The sequence below is a fragment of the Delphinus delphis genome, chromosome 18 (genome assembly GCF_949987515.2).
Source record: "Delphinus delphis chromosome 18, mDelDel1.2, whole genome shotgun sequence".
Taxonomy (NCBI): domain Eukaryota; kingdom Metazoa; phylum Chordata; class Mammalia; order Artiodactyla; family Delphinidae; genus Delphinus; species Delphinus delphis.
In genome coordinates, this window is record NC_082700.1 from 16,676,833 (window position 1) to 16,701,454 (window position 24,622).

Sequence of the window (24,622 nt, forward strand, 5' to 3'; positions counted from 1 at the left end):
GGGAGATGGGAGCAGTTCAAGTTGCAATGCCACAAACCTTGCTCAGTGAGATTCAGCAGTTTTTCTTGAATAAACACTCCTCGGATTGTTGGAAGCCTTTGGCTAATTTCAAGAGTTCTGAAAAAGTTGATTTTGGACATCTTTGCCAATGTTTTCACTGCTTTTACGGAGGAGTGGATCTACCGCCATCAGATTTTGAAGACTTAGTATGAAAAAATAACTCATATTGTTATAATACTTCTAATATATCCCTTAGTTGATAGTTTTGTGTGTGTCCCTTAAGCACACAAAATTACTTTTGACTATAAGCCAAAGGCTCTGTCAAAGATAGACAGTTTAGGGCTTCCCTGGTGGCGCAGTGGTTGAGAGCCCGCCTGCCGATGCAAGGGACACGGGTTCGTGCCCCGGTCTGGGAAGATCCCACATGCTGCGGAGCGGCTGGGCCCGTGAGCCATGGCCACTGAGCCTGTGCGTCCGGAGCCTGTGCTCCGCAATGGGAGAGGCCACAACAGTGAGAGGCCTGCGTACCGCAAAAAAAAAAAAAAAAAAGATAGTTTAAAATTTTTCATTTAAATTTGGAAAATCCTGGGTTATCCCATGGGCTAGCTCCTCACCCACCAAGCTTGGAAGCTCCATCGTTTTTCTAACTTTTACCTGCAACATCAGCACAGCTGAAGGATAGGTAAATTAATTAGGGAAGCAAAAAATATCTGCTTTTAGAATAATGGGAAAGAATCAGAAAAGTAGGATTGGGACTGTAAAGAAGGGTTTTCTTCTATAAACCTATTTTTAACTGATACCTATTTCTTTGTCATGTCAGCATAGAAAGAACACAAGATCTGAAGTCAGACAGATCCATAATCCATTCCCAGCTCCTCTTCTTACTCAGTAGTGTAACCCTGGGCAAGATATTCAACCTCTCATGCCTCACTTATTTCATTTACAAAACGGGCATAGTAATTATTTTACAGGTTTTTGTTAGGCTTAAATAAATGTGAAAGTGGCTAGAACATGCAATAAGCACTCAATTAAGAACCAGTGTCCTTGCTCTTAACTATGTGGAAACATTAAGAATGTGCTGGGAATATTAAGATCAAAATATAAAAGTCAAGAATTCCAAGCACAGAACTACCAAAGGGCCTAACAATTAGCTTTCCAGGAGCAGACTAAATTAGGACCAGTATGGGAACACCTCGGAGATACTGTGGGTTCAGTTCTAGACCACTGCAATAAAGTGAATATCGCAATAAAGCTTATATCGCAATAAAGCGAGTCACAAGAATTTTTTGGTTTCCCAGTGTGCACATAAAAGTTATGTTTATACTATAGTGTAGTCTGTTAAGTGTGTAATAGCATTATGCTTAAAAAAAGTACATCTTAATTTAAAAATTTTGCTAAAAAATGCTATCATTGGATCTTTCAGTGAGTCGTAATCTTGCAGTAGTAACAACAACAAAGATCACACTGATCAACATAACAAATACAGTCATAATGAAAAAGTTTGAAATATTCTAAGAATTACCAAATGTGACACAGAGACATGAAGTGAACAAATGCTGTTGGAGAAATGTCGCCAGTAGACTTACCCAACGCAGAGTTGCACAATCTGTCAATCTGTAAAAACATGCAGTATCTGTGAAGTGCAATAAAGCAAAGCGCACTAAAGTTATGCCTGTGTATTCTTTTTAAGAAGCCAGAACACAATGCATTTTATGTGCAAAAATTAGGATAACATATAGGAAAGTACCCAGCAGTTTCTGGCACATGGAATATGCTCGATAAATGTTACATGAATGTGTTGTTTGATTTTTAGAACAAGCTCAGTAAGAAATGATAAAAGCAAGTTTTTATGTTTAAGGAGCCAAACTTCATTTATATGGAAAATTTACTCATGTGAAACACCGTCTTTTAAAACCATGCTGAATAAAGTAAGACTTCACATTTCATTTTTTAAAGAGTAAGCTTTACACTTTCTTTTTTTGACTGTTTTCTCTTACATAAGAGATGACATAAGCCATGCTGGCTAAAAGAGTATTTTACAAAAACAGAAAAAAATCAGACAAATCAGAAGCAGGTCCTCAGTCTCTTTCGGCATTTCAGATTCAATAATATCTTAAACTTCCAACTATCTCAAGCCCTGCCTCTTGAGTTGATGTCTAACCAATTCCACACAGTTTTCTTATGGTCTCTGCCTTCTCTATAAAGATCCAATTTTATGTCCCACTGGTCACCACAAACTCTAGCGGCAAATCTTCCATCTGTTTACCATCCTGATCTAAATACCTCAACAGAAAGGAAACTCTGATTGCTACTTTCCTGACATTTGAACTTTAAAGAAAATATACCCATGACAAAGAGACAACTGTGTCCAGTGAATGTAAAATAACAAATAAAAGCTAATATGTATGCAGCTTTTACTGTATACCAGACATTATATATATATATATAAGGTATGTGTATATATATATATATATACACGTATATATTCATCAGATTATATGTATATATAATCCTCATATAATCCTTGTAATATCTCTATGAGGTAGGTACCATTTTAACTCCCAGTTTTGTAGATGATAAATTTGCCTAAAGTTAGGAAACCTGTCCAAGGTCACAGAGCTATTCAGCTATACACAGAGCCAAGATTTAAATCAGGCAACAAACATTTTAAACTATGACACTTTAGAGAACCCCTTTTTTTTCTCCCGTTGCGGAGCACAGGCTCCGGACGCGCAGGCTCAGCGGCCATGGCTCACAGGCCCAGCCGCTCCACGGCATGTGGGATCTTCCCGGACCAGGGCACGAACCCGTGTCCCCTGCATCAGCAGGCGGACTCTCAACCACTGCGCCACCAGGGAAGCCCTAGAGAATCTCTTAATCTGAAGTCCCATCCTTCCTTCTTAACTCAGGAAACAAAACTGTGGCTGTGAAGCACAATAATTATCTTGGTATAACTGTTCTCCTATGACACAACATCTCAAACTCATCTGTCCCCCTCCTGTCCTGTCCTCCTCAGAGGCTTCTTTCTCATCAGTTGCCCCACTCCAATCCAGCCAGTACCCCCCAAGTGTCAGGGGTGCAGCAGAAGGAAGAGAAGGAGGGGGAGCTAAGGAAAGTGAGAAAGAGAAAAGGAAAGGATCAAAAAATAGATAAAAGAAGGATGAGAGAAATTTGTTGTGGGATACAAGAAACATCTGGTGATAAAAACAGATAAAGTCAAGTTTGACCAATGGAAAAAAAAGGAAACTGATGTTATTAGCGATTACAATACCCTATGCACAGCTGCATATATCCTCTGCCCCCAATTATCTATGACATCTTAATGCTTAAAAATTAGAGTGCACAGCACATTATCAATGCATAGACTTAAACATTCAGTATGTTTGAAAAGTTACTCGTGAAGTATTGTACAAGCCAAAATGGAACATTATTTTTCATCTGCAGAGTATACAGTATGGGGTGTTGTACACTTGATATGAAGTTATTTATCAACTAGTTTTTAAACTTGGCAGCTCGTTCTTATCCCTCTCTTGGTTAAGACAAGTTTCTTCATATCATTTAAAGTTCAAAGACACGAGACAGGAGAGAGAGAGAGCCACCTTTTTGCCAAGTGTTCTTATGACTTGGAAGCAATGGGCATTTGTTCGTGACCCTGTCCGATTTTTGGCACATAGCAGATAAGCTCTGAGAAACACACACCCCCTGTTAAACGGAGAAGAAAGAACAGACATCAAAGCACCACTCATTTTATTTTTAGATACCATATCAAGGCTATTCAGGTTTCTTATGAAGATCCAATAGGAAAAAAAAAAAGAGAGAGAGAGATTATCACTCTCACACTCATGCAATATGCCCTAAACAGGTCCCAGTTCATTTTCTTTAGACTTCAGCCATTAGAATATATTCAGACCCACTGGTTCCCTTCTGCCTGACTGGCAGAGATACCTCCTTGGGAACGCTTTGCTAGGACACAAATACGATGCATGCAAGACAAATCAGCATAATTTCCAAGTTACTTGCCGCTTCCAGGAATGCTAATTTCAGTAATAACTATATGCCTTCCTTTCCCAAGATGTTAGTACTGCCATCAGAGACCTGGGTCATTTTCCTGGCTCTGAAGCTCTCAGCTTCCTCAAACACTACAGGAGGCAAACCAAGAAAAGCTAGAGAGTGGCATGCAATGGAAAAAGAATTTCCAAGTACCGGGTTCCTCTAAGAATATCTTTTCATTTTGAAGTTTTGAAGAAAATGGCCTTTGCCAAGACCATAGAAGATAAAATCTCCATTCTTTTAGGGCTGACCTATCAATGGCCACATTTCTAGGAATGGCTTGTGCACTGAAGAAGAAACTGATGCAGAACTTCAAGTTTGTAGCCAACTCAAAGCCACAAAGAACAGCAACATATAGAGATGGAGCCGAGGCCTTGAGACATCCGGGAAGCAGGAAAATTCTGGTGAGATAGAAAGGACCTGACTGGGACGTCCAATGACAATGGCACTGGCTCATGGAGAGGAGGTGTGCCTTGTTCCTGGTCATCAAACTGACAACAGAGGACACCCAGCCCTCCTGTCCTCCCACCTCTCCCACAGGGGCAAGGACCATCATCGGCCAGCAGAGTGGCCTCGCGCACAGAGCAGGGGCCCTGGAGGACGCAGGAGAGCTGACAGTCTTTGCCACTTAATTCCTGTTGAGTGTTGGGCAGATTATTTGACTTCTCTGAGTCTTGTAAAATGGTGATAATAAAGCTTGTGTTGCCTACTTCCCATGGTCACTGTGAGGGTCAAATACAATAACACACAATATCATCAGAGTGTATTACAATGGTATAAGAGATGGAAGATACGGGCCTAGGAGACAGGTTTCCTAAAAATTATATAAACCTTGGCAAAGGAAGGAGAATATAAGTTATAGCCAAACCCAATTCTCCATACAATAAACCTCTGCCATATCTCTATGCCATTCAAAGACCACCAATTAACAGGAAACTCAGAATGCTGGACTGAGACAGGCTGGGTGACGTGGCTGAGGCTCCTGGCCGGAGCGGGTCTCACTGGAGAGGGAGGGCAGTGGTCGGCTCTTGTGCTGTCCATCCTGCACCCTTTCCTTCCTCTGGACAAAACACTCCCTACCCTCAGCGCCCTCTGCCATCGCTCTCTCCCACCTGTAATGGTAGTGGAGCTCACCCCTCCCTGGCTACAGCTCATAGTGGGTAGAGGCTAGGGTTACAAGTGATCTCAGGGGCTGGTCAGAAGCCTGTCTTGAAAACCGTAAACAAAAAACTAAGAAAAGAGGGGTCGCTTCTCCCAGCAGACACCAGGAGGCTTGGGGCTTGGGTGTAGGGTGTATGCAGCCTGTTTTATAGGAATCGGAAGAAGTTGATTTGAGACAAGGAAGTTAACACTGAGAGAGGCAGAAACCCTGGACCTCCTGGTACTGCAATGCCCTATTCCAGAGGTCTCTGAGCTCTCCACCAGCCCGCCACCCTGCCCCCAACACAGCCGGCCCTTCTTAGGAACACGTGGCCCTGCTAAGGAAGTCCTGAAGAAGCATCAGTCACACTTTCTAATACACAATCAGGATGCATTGTCCCCACACTAAAGAAAGAGTAATTACCATACTAAGGTAGACTCATGGTCCGTTCAAACTGGCATCCTATTTATGGCAAACACACCAAGGTCGTTTGCAGAAAACCATGCTTGTCTTCAAAAATTCAAGCTCAAATGGCTTTCAAAACATCCTGGCCAGGCTGTATGTTCACTATGGTTCTGTGAATTTATCTTCACCCCTCCTGCATCTGATTGTATTTTCAGTCTTTATCCACTCCTCAAGATAATCCAAGGCCAATATCACTGATGAACATAGATGCAAAAATCCTCAATAAAATACTACGAAACAAATCCAACAGCATATTAAAAGGATCATACACTATGATCAAGTGGGCTTTACCCCAGGAAGGCAAGGATTCTTCGATATATGCAAATCAATCAGTGGGATACACCATATTAACAAACTGAAGGATAAAAACTATATGGTAATCTCAACAGATGCAGAAAAAACTTTCAACAAAATTCAAGACCCATTTATGATAAAAACTCTCTAGAAAGTGGGCAAAGAGGGAAACTACCTCAACATAATAAAGCCCATCTGTGACAAGCCTGCAGCCAACATCGTTCCTAATGGGGAAAAACTGACACCATTTCCTCTAATATCAGGAACACTACAAGGTTGCCCACTCTCACCACTATTACTCAACATAGTTTTGGAAGTTTTCGTCACAACAATCAGAGAAGAAAAAGAAATAAAAGGAATCCAAATCAGAAAAGAAGTAAAACTGTCACTGTTTGCAGATGACATGATACTATACATAGAGAATCCTAAAGATGCCACCAGAAAACTACTAGAACTAATCTATGAATTTGGTAGCATAGCAGAATACAAAATTAATGCACAGAAATCTCTTGCATTCCTATATACTAACAACGAAAAACCTGAAAGAGAAATTAAGGAAACACTCCCATTTACCATTACAACAAAAAGAATAAAATACCTAGGAATAAACCTACCTAAGGAGACAAAAGACCTGTATGCAGAACACTATAAGACACTGATGAAAGAAATTAAAGACGATACAAACAGATGGATACCATGTTCTTGGATTGGAAGAAAATGACTATACTACCCAAAGCAATCTACAGATTCAATGCAATCCCTATCAAACTACCAATGGCATTTTTCACAGAACTAGAACAAAAATTTCACAATTTGTATGGAAACACAAAAGACCCCAAATAGCCAAAGTGATCCTGAGAAAGAAAAACGGAGGGTTTCCCTGGTGGCGCAGTGGTTGAAAGTCCACCAGCCGATGCAGGGGATGTGGGTTCGTGCCCCGGTCCGGGAAGATCCCACATGCCACAGAGCGGCTAGGCCCGTGAGCCACGACCACTGAGCCTGCGCGTCCGGAGCCTGTGCTCCACAATGGGAGAGGCCACAACAGTGAGAGGCCCGCGTACCACAAAAAAAAGAAAAAAAAGAAAAACAGAGCTGGAGGAATCAGGCTCCCTGACTTCAGACTACACTACAAAGCTACAGTTATCAAGACAGTATGGTACTGGAAGAAAAACAGAAATATAGATCAGTGGAACAGAATAGAAAGCCCAGAGATAAATCCACGCACATATGGTCACCTTATCTTTGATAAAGACGGCAAGAATATAAAATGGAGGAAAGACACCCTCTTTAGTAAGTGGTGCTGGGAAAACTGGACAGCTACATGTAAAAGAATGAAATTAGAACACTCCCTAACCCCATACACAAAAATAAACTCAAAATGGATTAAAGACCTAAATGTAAGGCCAGACACTATAAAACTCTCAGAGGAAAACACAGGCAGGACACTCTATGACACAGATCACAGCAAGATCCTTTTTGACCCACCTCCTAGAGAGATGGAAATAAAGACAAAAATAAACAAGTGGGACCTAATGAAACTTAAAAGCTTTTGCACAGCAAAGGAAACCATAATCAAGACGAAAAGACAACCCTCAGAATGGGAGAAAATATTTGCAAATGAAGCAACTGACAAAGGATTAATCTCCAAAATATACAAGCAGATCATGCAGCTCAATATCAAAAAAACAAACAACGCAGTGCAAAAATGGGCGGAAGGCCTAAATAGACATTTCTCCAAAGAAGATACACAGATTGCCAACAAACACATGAAAGAATGCTCAACATCACTAATCATTACAGAAATGCAAAACAAAACTACAATGAGGTATCACCTCACACCAGTGAGAATGGCCATCATCAAAAAATCTACAAACAATAAATGCTGGAGGGGGTGTGGAGAAAAGGGAATGCTCTTGCACTGTTGATGGGAATGTAAATTGGTACAGCCACTACGGAGAACAGTATGGAGGTTCCTTAAAAAGCTAAAAGTAGAACTATCATATGACCCAGCAATCCCACTACTGGGCATATACCCTGAGAAAACATAATTGAAAAAGAGACATGTACCGCAATGTTCACTGCAGCACTATTTACAATAGCCAGGACATGGAAGCAACCTAAATGTCCATCGACAGATGAATGGTTAAAGAAGATGTGGCACATATATACAATGGAATATTACTCAGCCATAAAAAGAAATGAAATTGAGTTATTTGTAGTGAGGTGGATGGACCCAGAGTCTGTCATACAGAGTGAAGTAAATCAGAAAGAGAAAAACAGGGGCTTCCCTGGTGGCGAAGTGGTTGGGAGTCCGCCTGCCGATGCAGGGGATGCGGGTTTGTGCCCCGGTCCGGGAGGATCCCACGTGCCACGGAGCGGCTGGGCCCGTGAGTCATGGCCGCTGAGGCTGTGCGTCCGGAGCCTGTGCTCCGCAACGGAAGAGGCCGCAGCAATGAGAGGCCCGCGTACCGCAAAAAAAAAAAAAAAAGGGGAAGAGAAAAACAAATACCGTATGCTAACACATATATATGGAATCTAAAAAAAATATGGTTCTGATGAACGTAGGGGCAGGCCAGGAATAAAGACGCAGACGTATGGAATGGACTTGAGGACACGGGGAGGGGGAAGGGTAAGCTGGGACGAAGTGAGAGAGTGGCACTGACTTACATACACGACCAAATGTAAAATAGATAGCTAGTGGGAAGCAGCCGCATAGCACAGAGAGATCAGCTCGGTGCTTTGTGACCACCTGGAGGGGGAGGATAGTGAGGGTGGGCGGGAGACGCAAGAGGGAAGGGATATGGGGATATATGTATATGTATAGCTGATTCACTTTGTTATACAGCAGAAACTAACACAACATTGTAAAGCAATTATACTCCAATAAAGATATTAAAAAAAAAAGATAATCCATTTCAAGTATGTACTGCCTGCTCTGTGAAGCAATACTTCTTATTTGGTATATTTGTTATAAGTAAACTCATAACAAGCCTCTTCAGTGCTCAAAATACGACCTACAGATTCTTTGTCAGCTTTATTCATGTCACTGTCTGAGTTTCTGTCTTTATCAAAATTAAAAGAAAAAAATTTCAGCCCCCTAGCTCCCCATTAAATCAGTCTAACCATCTTTTCCTAATTCTATGTAGAACTATAGTAAACAGAACCAGACAGTACTCTTGTGTAACCTCAGTGTCCCTGAGTGTTTTAGTCAGTGTTCCCTCAAATAAGAAGTAAGAGTAAATAGTGAAATAAAGGCAGAAATAGAAAAATGAGAAAAAATTTAAGAACACTGGAATTCATTCTATGATACATACAACACAAAAAGCCTGGAAAAAATATTTCCAAAATTGTTATTTTTCAGTGGCAGGATGATGGACAAATTCTTTTCTTCTGTATATTTTTCTGCATTACTAAAATTTCTACACTGGGTACGTACTACTGCTCTAATAAAAAAAGTTAATGAAAAAAAAAAACACTGGGAAAAAAACGTGTAAGTGAAGAGTTAGATGGTCAGAACTGAAGTTAAGAGAGCAACTGACGATGGAAGAGAGTCTTGCCAAATGTTGTGAGGACTTCAGGCCCTCGCAGGGAAATCAGCTCTGGCTGGGGAGCCCTCAGCCAGCCTGGATTCTAGCAGTTCCAGAGGCAGGTAAGGAAACAGGCTCAGAGCATATCGGACCCTTTCACCATTGAGCTCACTCCACTTTAGCGAACAGTCATACCTAGAACAGAAAGGCACTTTCAAAGATATTTTAAAAACAAATATAAAGGACCTCTGAAGGCTGGAAGGCCTAGGTGGCATGCTTGCTTTCAGAGGCACCAGGCAAGGTTGGGTTCTGAAGCTTAAGGCCAATGAGCCCACCAATGAGGAGCTAACGGGGGCCACCCGGGGAGAACGTGCCTGGATCCTCCCCAGCTTCTGGCAGGTACTGGGCGTCCAATACATACATACTCATATAAAAATGACAGTGAACTGAATAACGACGATGAAATGTGTAGGTGGTCTAAGAGGTACCACTAACTTGCACACTAACGGGGAGAGGCCCAGAAGGAAGGCTTCCTGGAAGAGGTGACACTTGCACTGGGTTTAAAAGATAAGTACGCAGTTGCCAAGCAGAGAACGAGGGAAAGAGTGGGTAGGGGTCCAGGCAGACACAAAGTCATGCGCACTCAAAGAAAGAGAAGTTATGCAACCTCAATATCGCTAAGTATTTTAGTGGGTGTTTCAGTAAATACGTAGTAAGAATAGATAGTAAAATAAAGGCAGAAATAGAAAAAAGAACACTGGAATTCACTTTGTGATACATACAAATGTCTTAGCTTCATGGAAACTAAAGTTGATGGAAATGGAAAGGGAAGAAAAAGGACAGCGTGAGCAAAGACAATGGCTGCAGGGAGAAACAGAATGTGAGCCATTTATTCTTTTAGCAAATGTTTACTGAATGCCTGCTCTGTCCCAGGCCAGGGAGGCTAAAAGCTTGGGGTGCAAGAGAAAGCGCATGTGTAATTCAAACCAACAGACAACAACCCCGTGAGACCGGTACTGTTCTCCCCACTGCAGAGATGAGGAAATCGAGGCTTTACAATGAGCATGCAATCTGTCCAAGGACACAGAGCTCATAAATAGCATAAATCTAGTTTTAGGTGTGTTTTATTACAGCCAGGCTTTCAAGAACACTGTTGTTTGTTTGTTTCTTAACAGCATGGTTAAAGCTCAGAGGATACGGGGAAAACCCATTCAGTCCCTATTCCGCAATTGAAGTGGAAAAAAAATCATGAACATTTCTTACTCTCCTTTTATGAATTTTTTTCTGCCCTGGAGGATAAATATGTGGGAGTCATGAGTTCTGACTTATAAACGTCCAGGGGCCTTTTGGAACAATTACTAGCATGACAAGATCAGGCTCTGGAAACAGCCCAGTTATACCAATTGGCAACCGATTAAGTCCATCCACTTCAGAATGTGCTCGGATAGCAAGGGGAGCAGATCCAGTGAGTGGCCATCTGAGAAAGGTCAGTCGGGTTCCCTCCAAAAACGTTTCATAAAGACAAAGCCAGATTCAGGATTTGTGTGGAAAAGGTTAAATACACTCTGTGCTGGAAAACTCAAAGACTCCCTAACGGCTGACAGCCTGCAGGAGACTATTCAGTAAATGACAAATCTTCCAAGAAGCTGAGCTGAATGATTCAGAAGTTGTCTAAAGTCAGCACTTGAATCCTCCAGGTTCCCTATCTCTGGCCAAGTTAATGCAGGTTCCTCCCTGGTGAAAAAGCTCTTCTGAAAGTAGGGAAGCTTTCAGCCCAGGAGGTATATTTCTAAACACAAACATACATACAAGCAAACACTGTTGACAAAGAACAAAATACTTGCTTCTTCTTCTGAGACTAACCACATGCCCTCAGGTAAAAGAGGAAAAAAGTTTTATTTTTTTTTTAGGGTCATTGAAAAGTCATTTGGGTCTATAGTAATTCTTCCTTTGCCACATACTTTAAACTTCTACTTTTCAAACAAGAGGTGTTTCTTGTGGGCTTATTAAAAAGCTACAAGTCTCTAATCAGAAATAACATAAATTTTCTCCATTATTAAATAGGAAATTAGTTTTTCCTTTTAAATTTGATTTCTTTTTTAATCCTTTAATTAGAATACAGTTCTAAAGCTTGCAGTTATACAAATCTATTTTTGTGTTCCTTTTGGAGAGACAAATATGACATTTTATGGTGATTATCATGGCACCTCACATAAAAGGGTCATTACTGTATTTGGAATGTCTAAGGTAGGCAGGCAGGCCTGGGATTATCTCCCAAAGGGTACCCCTTCCTCTACCCCCCAGAAACTGGCATTACTTATGCTATCTTGGGGGAAAAAAATAACAAAGAGAAATACTCTTCCTAAAATACTTTTAAATGTGTATTTTCATAAAATGAAGGGGAATAAGTTTATTGCAAAACTTGTCTACAGTTGAAGATGTGATCTGAATTCCAGTTTGACCTGGAGGCTCTTTAATCAGGGGGCTGACTGGGGGATGATTTCAGCCTAAGTGGATCCTGAGATCATTTCTGTCTTTCCCTTTTTCCTCAAGTAACATTAGGGTTTCCCAATGCTTTAACATTTCCTTGGAGATGGCTAAGTAACAGAGTTCAGCCACAGAAGCATATAACACAGTCTTCTCTCCTACATTCAGTGAATCTGTTCCCGCTGGCCTCTCACGCTGGCATCCACTCCAACTTATTAGGACTGACAAGCGTACAAAACTTGGACTAGAGAAAAATATTAAAAATATAACTTAAACATTTACTTTTAGGGCAGCAAAGAGAGATGGAAACTTCTACCTTATTCCAAAAAGTTGAGATGTTCACGGTCTCTTACAGTAACCAAAGCTGCGAATAGGCTAGTATTCCAGGGAGTGTGGGAGAAACGTTTGAGATCATCCCAAAGTGCAAGGAATGCTTACCCTGCTGAAACGGAAGGCAGCTCTATCTCCACTGGCCTATGAAAATCAAGGCTACGTCCGACCACCTCCAAGTATCCCTTCCAAGTTTCAGCTTTTGTTTTCCTGAGATATTTGACTTTTCCAGACAAACTGAAAACGAGTGGCAGAGAGACCTCTGTTACTATATAATACAGCCCTATGGTAGGGTATAGTCTCCAACTCTTAAATGCATAACTTACTGGGGATGACTTCCCATAGGCTGGAAGAAACAACAAATACATCTATGAAGATGGGCCTCATACCCTGTACTTACATGCACTCCCCTGACCATGGAAATTCTGACCCGCCAGAAAGACAGCTAAATCTGAGGCTGGCTGTTCCCATCTCCCAATCCAGCTCCCTAGGGCTGGTCCTACTTCAGTGGTTCCTAGTGGTGTCCTCTGACCAGCAGCACCAGCAGCACTGGGCGGGGTGGGGCGGGACTTGTTAGAAATGCACATTCTCAGGGCCCCCACCCCAAACCTACTGAATCAGAGACTCTGGGGATGGGGCCCAGCTCCCCAGATGACTGATGCCCTCAAGATTGAGAAGCATAGTTGCACAGCAGTTAACTATCAGACCACCAGCGTTTCTACACCCAGGGCCTGCAGATGGCAGTAAAGTCCAGCTAGAAGAATTACAGGCACTAGAAGCTCAAGTTCTAAGTCCTACAGAACCAGCCTGCCTGACCACACTGTTCTTCTTTAACAGTTCCTTAACAGCTGGCTCAGCCTCCTCCAATGAGTTGGAAGGTCACAATTCAACTCAGCTGTGAACAGGAACTAGACTGAAATTCTTCTCGCCGCCTGACAGTAGACATATTAAACCAACAGTTATCAGAGATGCGATCAATATTAAATGATCTTAAAGGTTTTTGTGTTTAATACGGTGAGGATACAGACATACTTTAAGAATGAAAATTTCAATACTGATTAAATAGAACAAGATAAGAAATTCAAATTATTCTCAGCCATTGTATCTGAATAAAAATAATGCGCTTGATTCTGAATGAGTTCCCACCGTTAAAATCTCATTGAATTGATGTGACAACAGTGAGAAGAGATGTTTTCTACTGTAAAGCATGTATCAGGTAGCCCTTTACTAGATTTTGTGAAAACCCTGAATTTTGCACTAACTTTTCCTATACAAACTACAAACATCTATAGTGAGGATATGGAGCAACGGGAACTCTCACAAACAGCTGGGAGTATATATCAGTACAAGCACTTTGGAAAACCGTTGAGCAGAGTCTACCAAAGCTGACCATACAATATCCAGGACCGGCAATTCCACTCCTGGGTCTATACTGCAGAGAAATGAGCGCTTCCATCTACCAAAAGCCTCATAAAAGAATGTTCTTAGAAGTGTAACTCGTAATAGTTACAAACGGGAAATAATCCGAACATCCACCCACAGTAGTGGAGATAAATATTATGAATATGCATACAATAAAATACACCCAGCAAAGAAAACACAAACCAACCAACAAACGAGACTACTGCTCCACAGAATATGGGTGGACCTCAGCTGAGTAAACGATGCCAGGTACAAAGTTAACACACACTTATCCAAACAGGCAGAACAAATTTCTGGTGACAGAGGTCAGCATAGAGGTTACTGAGGCTATCTACCAACAGGCAAGAGGAGCTCACTGGAAAAGTTCTAGGTCTTGACCTGGGGAATGGTTACAGGGGTGTATACATATGAAAAGTTCATTGAGTTGCACACTTAAACTGGTACACGTTATGTATGGTACACTTCTTTATAAAGGGACGAAAAGTTAAACATGCACAACATAGTCTTGACAGATGGTCATGTAACTATTTTCAATATCCATCATAAAAATCTAGGTTACTGGGGGACTATATAGTTATCAGAGTATCATTTACTGCAAAAATACTGTATTTGCTAAGCTAAATATCAAAGTTACATAAAGAAAACAATCGGTTTTCCTTATAGCCAATGTTATGCCGTCAAATCAATGTTTCATCCTATGAAAAGGCCAAACCTTTCTGTCTTGCACTCCCTGGTTCTAAACTCCATTTACTCTGCCATCTTATGCCATCATAGGTGGCAACTGATGTCCATCATCCCAAGCCCCAGCAGACCCTGGATGTGGTCATCATCCCGGGGGAGGCTGAAAATACTGGCTCCAGCATTCCTGTCATTAGCTACTTGCCTGAACCTCTCTGAACCACCCCTGTCCTAACCCCTGCGACCATCCAGCTCCCCTCCTGCCTCACAAACCAAGGCCTGTCCCATGGCTGGGATCCTGTTAAGACAGCGCAGCCTCCAGGCCAATGTGGACCTACTGGATCCTAGGTTCCGATCCAGTAGGACTCAGCCGCCAAGCCAGCTGTCGAGTGGGGGATTCCTAATTACACCCCAAGAGCAGACACCTCCAGGACTCGGGGCCCTGAACCCGCACTGCTTTCCCCCCACCTGGGCCGCTCCCTCCAGCCCACCCGATGGATCCACAAAGGACCAGAACGGGGAAAATCCGCTTGGTCGGTTTCTGCGCTTCCTGCTGAGGTTTTGAAAAGCGGAGCTGCTGGCACTCGTAACCAAGATGAGGAACCACGTGTTCCGCGGGGCACTCGGGTCCCGCCCGCGCGGCCGAGGGGCGCGCAGGGCCTGTTCCGGCTGCGCCTCGGCTCTGCGCTGACCCGTGAACACTCTGGGGTGCGCGCTCAGGGGCCGCGGGCCAGAGGGGGCGCGCCCCGCCGCCGCCGAGAACCCGCCCGGGAGCCGCCCCAGCCGCTGTTTGGCGCGCTCTAGCGCCGGGCCGCCCGGGGCCGGAGGCCCGGCCTTGGCCGGGCGCGCTGCCGTCCCGGGACAGGCGTGTTTACCTGGGACTAGGAACACGTGCTGCCGGGCGCTAGCCCCTTCTCCGCAGTCCACGCCTGCCGCCATGCCGCCCGTTCGGTTCCGGCGGCCGCAGGCCTCTGAGCCCTGGGAGGGCGGGCTCAGCGAGAGCCCGGTGGCAAATGGCGGGAGAAGGGTCGATTCCGGGGAGCGCGGCGCGCGGAGGGACTGGCAGGGCCCGGAGGGCGGCCAGCGGGGCGAATTTCGTTTCGTTTCCGGAGCCCGCCAGCGGTCCCGGTTAGGCTTTTAAACTGAGCGCCAGGCCCAGGCCGCCGGCCCACTGGCGCGTCGCCCGCCGGCGCGGAAGGGTCACGGCCTCTCCCCTCCGCGGCTCGGCCAATGGTAGGTGCTCACCCGCGGCGCCCAGTGACGCGGCGCGGGGGGCGGCGACCCAGGTTGGCGGCGGCGGCGGGCGGGGTGGCCTCAGTCTCGGGGCGCCCGGTCACCGCGCCCAGCGGCCCTCCGCCCAGGGACTCCCCACCCTGCGGAGAGCGGGCCGAGGCCGAGTCTCTGCGGAGAGGGGCTCCCGGAGGGATGACGCCTACCACCTCTGAGGGCTGGCGGACTCGCGCACACCTAGCGGGAGGAAAAGCGTGGAGCAAATCCACGTTAAGGACAACAGCTATCACATCGGAATCCTAATGCCACCGTTCCTTGTCAACGTTTCTTTATATCATTTGCATTCTGCGTTGGAATTAATGTCAGAATCTGGTGTGCTTTGTGATTCATAACAAAATGCATGTAAAGCGGTCCTCAAATTGGGGTTAGTCCTCATTACTAAAAAGAGGGGCACAGTTTGAGGCTCAAAATGTGCATTTGTTGTTTTGGAAGACATTGATTTGTAATGAGTTAAAAATTAAGACTTTTAAAAGCGATGTTCAAAAAGTTAAGAGTCATGAAATTTCGGGATTTAAACTTTTAAAAATAAAATTTTAATAGTCCATGGTTTTAGAAAAGAAGATAATAAATATTTGTCTCATACTTCAGAATAGTATGACTCCCTGCTACCCCAGATCCCCAGTCCCCCTCCCCAGGGGCAATCACTGTTAACAGTTTCTTGTCTGTTCTTCAGAATTTTTCCATTCAAAAACAAGTTTATGTGTCTTTTTTTTTTTTTTGCACAAATGGAAGAGAATATACATAACTCTTAATGCACTTAACTTTTTTTGCTTAATCTTGAAGGGAGTTAAATTGTGCAGCACTAGATCTATCTCAGCCTTCTGAAAAGATTTTTTTATTTCAGTCCTGTTTCCCATGAGGGGAGACAAATGCAGCTCAAGTTGACTGCAGGACACACCTGGCAGAGAGGAAGCCTTTCTGGTTGAGGAGGGGGACCCAGATGCTAACTCTGGGGCAGGCAGCAGATTGGTATTGCTCTAGAGCTGTTTTCATCGTTTTCTGATCCTTTCCAGCCGTTGGCTGTTTGAACATGTGTTTTTATGTGGTTGTTTTCACAATGCAAAGACAGTTTTGTCTGCTTTTGTACCTTAACATTGCCATGAACACATTTCCCATGGCATCCAGAACTGTCATTGAAGACATGCTATTTCACATTGCTAATGTACCAAGGTTACTTGACCAATCCTTAGTGTACAATATTTAGATTATTTCAAAATGTTATTCTAAAAAATGCTACAATGTATACTATCTATGGACTATGCAGCAGTTTGAAGCAATGAACTAGAGGTACCCGCAATGAACTAGATGCACACGTTGCAGCATGGATGCTTTATATCAAGAGGGAAACAAAGAAGTAGGAAGAGATTTATGGCAGAAAACCATGTAGGTAAATTAAAAACACACATAAAACAACATTATATCTTTTAGAAGGATATATGCACATTTAAGGCCATGTATCACATAAGAAATGGGTGCCTTTAAAAGGGAGGGGAATGGGATTGGGGATGGATAAGGAATGAGAAGGCAAGAAAAATCAAAAGGGGCCAGGGTGCACGTGGATGACTGTCACTATGTCCTATGAATGAGAGTATAATACATTCTCTGACATTTAGGTCCAAGGATGAAAACTTTTTTTAAAAAAATGTGCTGCAACAAACATCTCTAAGCAATTTCATTTATTCACTTAAAAAAATTATTTAAGTACCTTCTTGGAAGGAGGACCAGTGGTGATGTTGGAGACTGGCTCAAGATTCCTATTGTCTTCAGGGTAAAGTCCAAGGTACTAAGCTTGGAACACATGGCCTGTGAGATCTGGTTCTCACTTGCCCCTCCAGCCACAGTTTCTACCGTCTCCCTCCCTCCCCACCTTGACCACAGTCTGGCCGTGAGGAACTGCCCCCTCTGTCACATCCAGCACTTGACACTGTGTTCCTAATGTCGGAACCACGCTCCTCTCAACTAGCCTCATTCCTCTGCCTTTTCTCTCACCATCTACTTCGCCTAGACAACATTTCATCATATATCAGGCTCACTGAGACAAAACCTTCTCATTGCACTCCACTTCCTGTCTCCAAACATCCTCCCCATGAATGAGATGCCTCCAGTCTTCTCAGTTACCTCACTAAGGAGTGAGCCTGATTTTCAGTCAGTTCCTTGAGGAAGGACAGCATCTAATAATTCACCAGTTTATCCTCAAAAAATAATGATGCCTTTCACTGCATACCAACTGTGACAAGTACTGCGCTGAACATGTAACTCTGACTCTTTCAGTCCTCCCAAAAGTCTTAAGGGGAAGTATCAGCATGATCCCCACGTTTTACAGAGGAAGAATGTAAAGTTTAGAGAGATCAACTAATTACCCAACACACACAACCAGCAAGTGGCAGAGCAGGAATTCCAACCCAGAAATTGTGCTCTTAACCTTCCCTCCCTTCTTCCCTAGTGTCCCAATGCCTAGGACAAAGCTGTATGGGCACATAGCATATGCTCCACAAATATTTTTGAATAAACATGTATGTGGATAGATAGGCAGTTATGGTAATAGTCAGTGTAGCCTGTGCCATTCCTAAGTTTTATAAACAAGAACAAAGTGATTACATCTAGTATATCATAAAATATTCCATAAATTAATTTTTATACTAGTTATACTAACACGCAAAGAGACAAGCAGGTCGTTCTTCAAGGAATAAGAAGGGAACAGCAACATTAATACCTCTGAGTAGAGAAACATAGAAACTCTTCTAAATGCCAGAAATAAGAAATGTTCATTTTCTAGTGGAAAAATAAAAGGAACTGGGGAAAATTTTTAAAAACAGTTCAGAATCCAGTGACCTCTACCAGTGCTTAGTGGTGACCAGAACAGAGAGAGCTTGAACTAAGGGTAGTGATTTTTTTTTCTCTAATAGATTATTAAACACTTATGAGAATTCTTCTTTCAAAACAAAATAAGAATGAAAATCCATGTTTATCATCACTTTCATCCTAAGAAAGAATTGTTGCCTTGTGTTTTGTCTTGTTGCCAAATGCTCATCTAGGGACAACAGGGAAGGCAACACGGTACTGGAGAATCATATGGGGAGGAGAAAGGCATCAGCTCTCAAAAGGGCCAACTATTTAGAAAAGAGACCAAGCAGTAGTACTGAACCATTCTTTCTGGGGAGAATATTTCCTTTATATTCACTCTCTTATCCAACCCAACCCAAAACAGGATCCTACTTGTTGCAAAAGGTTGCATAATTTGTATGCAAATACCCACATATAAAACTGTGAGATCTGCCAGTTATAGAACAACAAGAATGACTGAAGCTATTGAGAAAGAAAGAAGAGCAGCCCCAGACATTCAGAAGCTGGCCTGGGGCTCCCAGCTGGATCATGGTGACTCTCCCAGTATCTTAAACAAATCTCCCAGAACACCTGCCTCAGACAAGGCTGTCCTGAGACCACAATAAAATGAGGACAGAGCAAGGCCACTTCATGATTTGGGCAAAGCACAGACAAAAACAGGTCACTCTGCCACCTACAAAATACTGAACACTTCATCTGTTAGCTGAAATGAGTGACTGCTACTTCTTTACTAATTCCAGCTTCATCCTCACCCCAGCTCCCCCCTCCCTGTAGAGGAGATTTATTGGGACACCACTTTCTAACAGCACCCAAACTAGAGTGGATCCCTGCATCCTTAGACCCTCCCCAAGTCACCCAACCAGAGCCCAACCCTCCAAAGCTTCCTCCCAACATCCTCCGTCTAGTAAGACGCCCCTGACTTCCCATGGCCTGTGTTCTCCCGTTCAACTGCAGGGGTGTTCCTGGTGGTCTTGGGCTAAACTTGGGGTTGCCACTGTGTTTACTCATTTCCCTGTGTGTATGTGTGTGTGTGTGTACAGTTATAAACCTTACATACATTCACATAAAATTAAGGTAGTAAGAAAATTCAGGCAATTCAAGCTCCAAAATGTACTTTTGCAACTGAACTACCTATAGGGCTAGGCCACCATGGTCAAGTGAATCAGATAGTCAGATAATTACATGTTTTGCTGCATGACAGCCTAAGCAATCACCATACACTTCAGAAAATTTCAATAGCTTGATGTCCTAGTTATTCTCACTTTGCTTTTATATGTGCTTTTAATATTTTCTGCAGTGCAGAGTTTTTGAGACATGTTTTTTACGCTATGAGTTACCTAACAAGTTAACGAATGGAGAAATGCCAAAATGCTGGCTATTTTTCATTTATTTTATTATTATTTTTTTAAACATACTGACTTCTTTTTTTTTCCTGTTTACAAAATCCATCATAGTTTTTATTTTTTTAATTAAAAATTTTTTTTCATTTAAATATTAATTTTCAAAAGCAGGGTACCAACTTGTATAGAGAATATGATTACAACTAAGAAGAATAATAAAAATAAAAGATTGGTGACTAACATCTAACCATAGTTGTCCTTTAATCATTTCTTTCTACTTTGATATATTTTCCAAAATTGTTCAGTTAATATTTTTAATTTGATAATATTGATATTAATTAATATCAAATTAATTAATATCAAATATTAATTTCTAGGTTGTTTTTGTTTTTTACTCTGTTTTTTTTTTGTTTTTTACTCTGTTTTTGTTTTTTACTCTGTGCTTCCTCCTAGGTGCTAAAACAATAATATTCTGGTTCTCTTTTTGGTAAGTCCTGATTGCTTTTACTAATAATTTCATAATTAAGCGACTTAAAAGATACACATTCATTTATAACGTCAAAACAGTACATTGCTGCTATTCTCTGCCTACAAGTAAAATACTCTTCAAATAGTAATAAGATATTTTATTAACTAATTCTGTTGAACTAGCAGAAAATAGGAACTGCAACTGCTAAATATAGCTGATCTGTTGCAAAAGATTAACAATTTTTCTGGTAATGTGAATTCCACCCCATGTTTTGTTCAACAGCAAAAATAAGTAATGAGTGACTATTTCAAGAGGAACTGCTGCATCTTCTACAGAATAATAGTCAATTTCATGTTGACTTTTGTAATTACAGTGACCATGTGACATTCCTGAAAACTCAGTCTTCCTTCATTAGTTTATTAAATATTCCTATTTTTTTAAGAACTTAATAAAACGATTGTCCTTTAAAAGTACGTACAAACTTCAATTTTTAGAAGTTTTTGATAAAAGGCAGGAAATAACCTAATAATGAAATAATAATCTCCTGGTTGTTACTTTGTATTTGGTGCTTGGTACCTCTCATTCTCTCTCTCTCTCCACTTGGGCCAATCTAAATTAATTCTACAATATTACTGACACCTACTCTGTGCCAGACACTGTTTTGGTTGCTTGGGCTATATCAGTAAATAAAACATATAAAAATGCCTACCCTCCTGGGGTTTACATCTAGTAGAGGGAGACAGAGAAGCTATATACATAATAAACACATTCTATAGTGCAGTAGAAGAGGGTCAGTAGAGTGTAGGGAAGAAATACAACAGGGCAAGTGGGCTTGTGAGAACTAAGAGGGTTGCAGTTTTAAATAAAGCAATCAGGGTGGGCCTCATTAAGAGGGTAACATTTGAGCAAAGACTTGAAGGAAGAAAGGGAGTTAGGCATGCATATATCTGAGGGAAGGGTGTTCAGGCACAGGGAACAGCCAGTGCAAAGGCTCCAGACTGCAGCTTTTATGGCACATTCGAGGACAGCAAAGGAGGCTGCGTGGCTTGAATGGGGTGAGCAAGGGGAAGAGGTAGCAGGAGATGAGTTTGGAGAAGTGAGAACCTTACATGCCATGGGAGGGGGTAAAATGGGATTCCCCAGAGGGCTGACCAAGGAGTGCTAAAAGAGTGTAATAAAGCATAAGAAAAGGGAAAAAGGTAGAACAACCAAGCATAGTTGCAACTAAAAACATGAAAGAAGCCCAGTGTCGCTCAAAAGCTTTCCACTGTAATCCACAGTAAGAAATATACTTTACAGCATCACCCAAAAGACACACATACAAATAAAACAGAAGCTTCACAAACCAATACTTACACACATTATGTTCAATGTACTCTAATTCTAGGCTATTAGATTTCTTTTCTTTATTCAATGCTGATAACATTTACTAAGTTGATTTCACAACCTAGTAATGGGTTGTGATGTACCGTTAAAAGAGCACTGCTAATCAGTAATATGATCATTTTGGCTACACCCTAACATGTGGATGACATAATCAACATCATTGTCAGCTCTGAGTGAGCTTTGGCTAAACATACATAAGGCCTAATGACTTTAAACAGGGAACCACCATTAGCTCATTAATCAAAAGCCAATGTATATACAAGATACTCTGCTTTCATGACAGCTGTCGTCATATAAAAATATTGTGTGGGCTAAGTCACTATTAGGAAATGTAAAACATGTGAAATTCGGGTACATCATTTCTGACAGGCAGCCAATATTTATGGTAGTTGACTAAAGAGACTTTACTTCAAATAAACAAATGTTTAATGTTTCCGTAGAAGCGTAGACATGACCCTAATTAGTAAATTTGCTAATAGATTTCTGTTCATTATCTCCAGACCAATCTTTAGATATATTTGTTTTAAAAAACAGTGCAAATTTTAGAACTCGATCTCAAAATGTTTTGAGAGTTTCTCAAAATGTTTGAGAACAGCTTGGTTTTATGAGTATATAAGCACTGGTACTTTTCAGAACCGTTAAATTGTCCTTTCAAAACGCAAAATTTGTTTTCAACTAGGTTATACTTTTAAATATATTTTTTTGCCACTGCAAAAAGTTCTTAGATTTGCCATTGCATAGGTTCAAGTTTTATTGTACCCTGGAAATATCCCCTCCAATCCAACCCACTTACCACACAGCAAGTGTCCAATTTTTCCCACAGTGTTATCCAAAGGATCTTTCTGCAATGATGGAAATGCTCTGTATCTGTGCTCTCTGTTAAGGTAGCTGCTAGCCACTTGTGGCTTTTAAGCACTTGAAATGTGGATGATGTGAAAACCTGAACAAGTCACTGCCTTGCTTAAACCCCTTTATTTCCAGCAATGTTGGAAATTCCAACAATTTCCAACAAATAAAATTTAAAATCCTCAACTTGGCATTCAACACCAAGATGAGCTGACCCCTGCCCACCACTAGGTCACCGTGACCCCAGCCTCTCAGGTCTTCTTTCTGCCTCTGCAACATGCCGTGTTCCTTCTACCCTCAAAAATTGGGCACAAGGTGTTCCCTCTGCCGGGAAGTTCTTCCCACTCCCACCCAAAAGTCCTCTCACATCCTCCTTTCCTGGCCAAAGACTACTCATTTCTTAGGTCTCCTTCTCTTCGTGGCTCACGTATTCACTCACTCATTCAGCAAATGTTTGTTGAGTCCCATCTATGGGCCAGGCGTTGTGCTAGGGGCTGGCAAGTGACAGCAAAGATGGTAGGACAATAGACAGGCTCTTTGTCCTTGTGGAGCTTTTAGTCTAGTCAGGATGACAGACTGTCTAAAATAACCAAAATAAGAGTAAATTGTGATAGCATCTTAAATCAGGGCTCTGAGCTGTACCAGAGAATAATCGCAGGTGGGGAGAAGATTCTCAGAGGATATGACATTTTCATTGAGACCCTGCAGGAAGGAAGGAGCCACATATGTGAAGAAGATGAAAAAGGGCACTGGAGAGCACTTGTCACAGCACTAATTAAACTTGTCCCTGTGATTACATATTTAGTTAATATCTGTAAAGTCCATGAGGGCAGGGACCCTGTCTATCTTGTCTTATCTTCTCATAGCACAGAAACTGGCACATAATCAATGCTCAGTAAATTCTTGTTAGTGGATGAATAAGTAAATTTTTTGAAGTCTAAAAATTAGAACAATTGCTGTAGAATAATTATGAAAGGAAAAATAACTAGTAAGTATTAATTATGATTTATTTTGGCTTATAAAGATAATTTTATCTAAAGGTTTTAAACCTTCTAAGTACAACCTGTAAAGTACAAATAGTCTTCTCAAGAATGTGTTGACATTCTATGAATTCTCAGAATGTCTTAGTGAAGCAACTACTCGTTGATTCTCATCTTCCATGTCCAAGTTCCTACTGGTTATTAAATTATTTACTAAACTAAGCCTCACTGAGGCCATTCCTTCCGTTCGTGCTCCAGGTTCTCTCTTGGCTGTTCCAACGAGGAGCACATCAGCTCACACTGCACAGTGAGTTCATACTTCAAGTATCCGCCTACACTAGTCCAAACAGATAGCATTTATAGACATGATGTAAAAACTGAAAAGGCATAGATCATGTTGTAAAGCCAGACAAGCATCCCTGTGGGAAGGAGGGAAATACAGAACAGTAGGTTGGAACTGGCCCTGCAGGCCTACAGTCTGGGCTCAGAGGCAGGCATAGGCAGCTGGGAGTTCCATTCTGGTGGGTACCAGGAATAAACGTACCCCATGTGAGACAGGGGTCAGGGTGGCCTCATTATTTCAAACCAGGAAATGAGGTAAGGATGGATGAAACGCAGGATAATGGGATGAGGGAAGATGTAGACATAGACTCGAAGCCAGGACCTGGCAAAGCCATCTTTGACTAGGTGACTGGACCTTGGGTATCCCCAGTATGACCAAGGGTAGGAGGCCTGAGCTACAGATATAAGACTTGGCTCTGAGTTGGGAGCTGAGTGGAGGAAATCACAAGATTACTAGATAAGGGGGCAGAAGTGGAACAGGAGGTAAGGGTGAGGAGGATAAACAGAAGGAAAACCTACCTTTTAAGATGAACCTGGAAGCTGGAATTCCAAAACACATGTGGAAGAGGATAATTACTGAGTAAAACACGGCCCACAGAATCTACTATAGGAACCTGGATTCTCTCAACAGGGTACAAAAATAACAGAGCAATCTGAAACTCGTGTTAATATAAATGTCTTAGAGTCCCAAAGAGATAAAGGAATGCCCTCATAAGAGGTGACAAGATATT

General features: G+C 42.1%; 1 protein-coding gene across 6 annotated transcripts in view; it reads right to left on the bottom strand.

Annotated features, from left to right (window-relative positions):
* The window catches only part of RNASEH2B (ribonuclease H2 subunit B), an 84,497-nt gene extending 68,660 nt beyond the window's left edge, over positions 1-15,837 (bottom strand). For 2 of the 6 annotated variants that reach the window (XR_009516840.1, XR_011246249.1), the window contains exon 1: positions 15,270-15,836. Coding sequence is in view for 3 of the 6 variants with exons in the window: in XM_059996132.1 (XP_059852115.1) it covers positions 15,270-15,333 (64 nt within the window). In the remaining 3 variants the exon portion in view is untranslated. Of the gene's footprint in view, positions 1-12,402; positions 12,516-15,269 lie in introns of those variants that run through there. The other 4 variants (XM_059996132.1, XM_059996133.1, XM_059996131.1 and 1 more) reach the window with 4 other exon arrangements.
* Between the last annotated feature and the right edge of the window lie 8,785 nt (positions 15,838-24,622).